Consider the following 6,012-nt stretch of genomic DNA (forward strand, 5'->3'; position numbering starts at 1 on the left):
CGGTGTGAAAAACATATCCAACTCAAATATTCAGGGGGGTAATCTCACGTCACGGTGACTTTTTTTTAATAATTTCTTTTTCGTATTAAAATTTATTTAATAATTTCAAATTTTTACACATAAAATAGGAAGATATGAAGCAATGCGAGAAAAAAAAACCAAAGAGATTATCAAAAAGTATACTTATCGCTATCGTCTGAAGCAAAATTTTGCAAATCCTATACATAAAAAAAACCAAATTTTGAATATCTTTTTTTTTAACTTAATTAGTTGAAACAATGGATTAAACTGGATATGGTGATTGAAATAATTTTGACGGTGCTTCAGACCATAACGTCAAGTATACGTTTCGATAATCTCTTTGGTCTCTTTTTTTTTTTGTCACATGCGTGAAAGTTGAGACATCGCGTCTACCAGATTTTAATACGGGTAACTTCAGGCGACCATACGTGAGAGATGTGCCATAAAAAAGGAAGAAAAAAAGTTTTCCGCATTACTTTACAACTTACTCTTCTGCGTGTAAAAATTTGAAATTATTAAACAAATGTTACTGTAAAAATAAAATCATGAAAAACAGTAATTGAGATGCGAGATGCGTCCTCCTCATCGAGGATAATCTACTCCTGGACATCAAAGGCCTTGTCGTCCAGCCAGGGCCTGAATATCGGCAAAGTAGAAGGGTAGTGGGCCCCCCTTTTCGAGGGCGCGGTTCCGGCCGGCGCTCCTTCCGGTCTGAGCGGATAAGTGGCCAGGACGATCGGTATCTGGAGCTTGATCTCCTTGTCGAGGCTCTTGGGAGTGATGACGAACTGCGGAAGAATACGACAGCGAAACGTCAGACTCGCTGGGAGAACGAACCCCGTGAAACAAAGTTAAATAACTTCTCACGTATACGTGGTAGAGTATGTTTATCAGGTGACACCCTCGCAGATTCGTTGGCGGCAACGGAGGGACGTACATCTGCTCGTTTAGCCACTCCTCGCCATCCCCGGGTCGAATTTTCCCCCTCGAAACGCTGGCGAGCTCCCGAGTCTCGCTCGCCAGGACCTTTCCTCGACACAAGTACTGGATCGTCTCGGTAAGCGAAGCCTTGGTGGACTTCATGGTCACCTGAGAAGAATAATGAGAAGATACGATTCGGCGAACACCGTTACGGAGTAATCCTACTGTGACCAGCGTGTAACAAGATTTATTTAGGAAAAACTGCAAATGCAATACTAATCATTTTTTCATATGTTTTTAGGTACAAAAATATTTATATTTTCACACGTTACTTTTCTTCGCGACGGCTGATGTGTAAATTTCCAAAAATTAGCCCGTTTGCATGTTGGTTACAGTAGGATAGCCCCTTAAGGGGTAACACTGCTGTAAATACTAAAAGAAAGCTATTTTTTGAATTTTATTCTTTTGCATGTGAGAAAGGCAATAAGGTAATAATATTTAAGAGTTATTAGGCATATATTCAAGCATAATGCAAACAATTATTGTCGTCAAATATTCAGACATGACGATACAGGAGTCATTCTCACGAAAAAAAAAATTAAAGAATCAAATAATCTACATATCATTATTTACAAACGTACGTAGGAGATTTTGAAAATATTTATTTTTGTGTAACTTGCGTATATTTGAATGAAAATGTTCAACGTTCGATCAAAGGAAGAGTATTTATTTGTTAATAAACAATGTTTAAATTGACTTATCGAAAATTCGTTACGTATTTCTGTAGCTATCAATATGTAGATTAGGTGATTCTATTTTTATACTTTCGCAGATTCAAACGCGCCGAATTTACCCTACATGCCGCATGTCTGGGGAGAATGATTCCAGTGTCACGATTTTTTGATATTTGTTAATAATAAATTTTTTGCATTACGCTTAAACGTATGCCCGACAGCTTCCTTGAATATCATCACCTCATTACCTTTTCTTCCAACAAAGAAAAATAAAAATTGTCAAATTTTGAAATTTTCACAGCGGCGTCACCCCTTAATCCTCGTTGTCCCTTCCCAGCGCCGACAAGCGCTCACCTTGCTGCGGTTGCTGACCGTGGCGGAAATGCCGATGGTCTCTCCAGGGACGTATCCACCGCGGTCAAGACTGACCCTGCAGAAAACGGGGCCCCCCGAGACGCAGGAGACGCCGACTCGCTGCTCGACCTCGAGCCTTGCAGGCTGCTGCATTGGAGAAGATCTTTGATCAAGCTTCGTGGCGGGGAGGAGATCGAAACGCAAAATGAGTGGTCGTCGGACTCGTTAGATAGATCAGGGTTTCAATATCGGTCTGTATCATTACCGCCAGTATCGGGGGCTCCAGGTTGAGATCGATCGGGTTCATCACGATGAAGACCTGCTGGTTCTTGTGCGTCAGGCCTCCAGGCTCGCGCAGGGCCGCCTTGCAGTAGTACTGGACCCATCCGTGCTTCCCGAGGAAGGTCGAGGGCAGTCCGAGAGGAAGTCCGAGCTTGAAGGGGAAGCTGTGGATCCCCGGGGACAGGAGGGACGGCCCTTCGCCTGGAATTGGAACTCAGTGTTAAAGCACCGTTGGATTAAAACGGGAAATTCGAGGAACGTAAAGTCGCGAGTGGCGCTTGCCTGGCTCCCCCAAAAGTCTCATCCGGAAATCGATGTAGTTCTCCTTGTCGTAGACCCGCTCGGCGCGCTGACTTCGAACCCTTACAACCCCCTCGCCAACGACGTGGAAATGCAGCCCGGAAACGCTGCGGAAATAGAGAAACGATTGATGTTGGGAAGGATTCTTTTCACCTTACGTGTCGTTAAGAACAAACAGATTAGCTTTGTCGTCGATTGTGACGAACAACTATGGTCGGAAAATATTCACTTTTTGCGTGTAACGTGAAAACTTTTAACTAACGCGTGTGTTGGAACAAGGTTTAGTATAATGGAATTGATGTTAGAATATTTTGTATACGAATGGTTTTATTGTAATGTGATTTTTTTCAGTTTTTCGCAAAACTACAGTTATTATTAACAAAAATTATGCTGTATATAGTGTCACGGTACACTGGTCGGAAAAATTTTGCGACAAGGAAGGTGCTTGCTAATTTTAAAATACCTGTAATACAATAATCTACCATCGTCGTAAAACCGTATTTATTTTTATTCGATCAGGTCCAGTTTTTGTGTTACAGCTAGTGTACCGGAAAAGTTGAATGTTTATCGTTCTGATTTACCTTTTTTTATCCTAGGCGTTTTGTTATTTGTTGTAACTGACTAGTATTTATATACGAATAAAAAAATGCAAGTCAGAACGACAAACATTCAATTTTACCGGTACACTAGCTGTAACAGAAAAACCAAACGTGATCGAATAAAAATAAATACGGTTCCACAGCGAGGGTAGATTACATTATTATAGGTATGTTAAAAACAGTAAATGCAATCAGCTCTCACTTTCGATGGATGAATAGATTAAACAGTGAACTCACTAGGCCTCGTCATCGAGCTCGATTAGCACTCTGCCCGAAAGAAAGTGCCCGGGAAAATACAGGAGATTGGTATTGTCGAAGAGTATAAGAAATTTGCTCAATTTCCGCGTCATAATTCCCGCTTTTTTCTCCTCTTAAAAGCCTGCAGTTTAGTGGTCCTCAACCGTGTCCAGCAACAGGTGTGTCGTACTCCTCATTCGTACGTCAGCAGCGCTGCAACGCGATTACGTGCATAGAATATACATTCGCATGTAACAAACACACACACACACGCACACACTCAGACGAGTTCTTATTTATCATTCGAAAGTAAGACGGGAGATCTTGTAAAGTGATGTTAAAAATTTCACCGACCGTTAGAACCGCGACTCGCGATGTCTGTTTTCTTTTTTTTTTTTTTTTTTTTTATCTTCAAGTCTCTCCGCGGACGGATATCTTTTTCCTTTAGTCAAAGAGTCGTCTACACCGCGATCCTCAGGAACCCTTGAAGCCTTCGATTTTACCGATCACCTTGGAACACATCCGGCACATGATCGCGCGGTTGTTCGATTATCGCTGCGTTGAAGTCACCGATTTTCACTGCGATTTTTCACTCCCGAATCCCGCGATCTCGTCTCAGCGATTATCTGGTGGTCGGAACCAGCCGCAACACACCCGCGACCTTGCTTCTTCCTTACCATTATTGGTGCCCGGTTCACTTTCGCTCCTTACCATCGTCTCCCACCGCCTTGCATTCCCGTAACCGTTCACCAATCCTAGTCAAATCCGAACGGTTACCTGAACGCGCTGACCAATCCTGGGCCCGAATACTTACTTGACGATGTTACGTAGGCGTCTGTTACGCGATTCCGAAAGGTTTTTTTACCCAAACAAACTTGCGGATACCTCCTATCTGTGAATAATAGAATTTTTTTTGGTCATTCTGAGTCCGTTGAATCTTGACGATAAATTATCGCGAATTTCTTTTTAAGCGGCGTACAAGCCTCGTTTTTCAATTTGACGATGAATTTTTCGTATATCTTTAAATTTTCGAACCCACGCAACTACGTCAGTCAAGTAGTTCCACAAGGCGACACCGATGGCGCCAACGTTCGTCTTTCCACCCAAACGCCTTTTCCGAATCGCTTTTACCCACAGTCGAAGATATAAGGGGACCGAAGTAGAGACTTTCTCCGATGAAAATAGAAAGTTGCCTTTCCGCTGACGAAATATTTGTACTCGTAAAATCACAGAGTAACAGTTTTCTTTCTTTTTTTTTTTTTATTTTTTATTTATCATTCTTAACTTTGAACTGTAGGTCGAAAGACAAAAAACGTCATTAACGAATGATATTGCACAAGGGAAAGGCATTGTTATACGAAAATTGTTGGTTTAAGATACGAAGTGAATAAAAACAAAAAAAAAAAAACGATATTGAAACAAACAAAACCTGCATTGCGATATTGTTGAATTTAAAGTATTTCAAACAAAATAATGCAAACTTTATAGCAAGATATGTTACTTATCAGATAACGGTAATCGAATGATGAGATATTTGAAGACTGAAAGAATTGCGCACAATTTCGAAAAATTCAAAACTCTATCGCACGGCGATTCGAGAAACTAAACGTGAGCTAGTAAAGTCGTCTGGTACGAATTCAAACCGTAGATGAAATTATTTATGCACTAACATCGTGTAAATATGTATGGAGGGCGTCAGCGTTGCCGCGTTTCAGGATTAAATATTCCAGTAACAGAAGCTTTCGATTTCGATCCGTTTATTCGAATCAAACCTCGAACAAAAAATTAAAAAAAAATTTTCTCCACAAACAGAATATTAGAAGATCCTTACGCGATTTATGACGAGTAAAAATGTTGCTCATAGAAACAATTATTAGCTGCAGTCTTTTTTTTTTGTCCGACCAAAATCTGGAGCAATAAAAATTTACGCGTAAAACGTTGTATTATAGACCGTTCGATAAGAAGTTGAAAATATTTGCGACAGTATTTTTCAACACAAGTCAACGTGTGTTTGCGAATAAATAAAAGTACGCCAGTACCATCGGTAGTTTAATTCTATATCGGGCTTCTTCTGAGACACGTATTTCCGAATTGTGGGATTCAGTCCGCTCGGAATGAGTCTGAATAAAAGGAGGTACGGTTAATATTTTGATTCTCCGTCGTCGTGGTGCCAGCTCAACGGAGATCCCACCAACCAGCGGCGTATAGCGTCGCGACGCAAGGGCAGGGTCGTCAGTACGCCCCGTGCCGCCGACGGGAACCATCTCTCAAATGTCGATCCCGAAGGTGTAGCTTAGATTAGCCGATAGTCCCGATAATAGGAGTGAAATCGAGGAATCGTCCAATTTCTTTGTACGACAAACGAATCGACGGAATTTGATACTAGAAATTTAAAGCCTCGTATTATATATATTATAACGTAAAAGTGAGGGGTTGAACAAAAAAAAAAAAAAAAAAATAGTCTCCAAAAATTAAGAACGCAGCTCAAACGCTTATTACGCAAAATCGTAGAGATATTATCTTGCAGAAAACATATTGTTAGTGCGAGTTGAACGTGAGTCGTC

At 41.0% G+C, this 6,012-nt stretch overlaps 1 protein-coding gene across 4 annotated transcripts; it reads right to left on the reverse strand.

Moving 5' to 3' along the window:
• Positions 1-617: 617 nt before the first annotated feature.
• Positions 618-4,150, reverse strand: Vdup1 (arrestin family protein Vdup1). 4 transcript variants are annotated; one of them, XM_046635445.2, is made up of 7 exons: positions 4,126-4,150; positions 3,449-3,661; positions 2,595-2,719; positions 2,296-2,513; positions 2,031-2,204; positions 889-1,110; positions 618-809 (listed from the first exon to the last, which is right to left on the reverse strand). In XM_046635445.2, exons 2-7 carry the CDS (start codon positions 3,559-3,561, stop codon positions 618-620), a joined length of 1,044 nt encoding a protein of 347 aa, XP_046491401.1. In that variant the 5' UTR covers positions 3,562-3,661; positions 4,126-4,150. The 4 variants fall into 4 exon arrangements, with proteins under 4 accessions (XP_046491401.1, XP_046491400.1, XP_046491399.1 ...); XM_046635444.2 differs by lacking the exon at positions 4,126-4,150 and adding an exon at positions 3,803-4,119; XM_046635443.2 differs by lacking the exon at positions 4,126-4,150 and adding an exon at positions 3,799-4,119.
• Positions 4,151-6,012: the final 1,862 nt, after the last annotated feature.

Source organism: Neodiprion pinetum, chromosome 7 (assembly GCF_021155775.2).
Source record: "Neodiprion pinetum isolate iyNeoPine1 chromosome 7, iyNeoPine1.2, whole genome shotgun sequence".
Taxonomy (NCBI): Eukaryota; Metazoa; Arthropoda; class Insecta; order Hymenoptera; family Diprionidae; genus Neodiprion; species Neodiprion pinetum.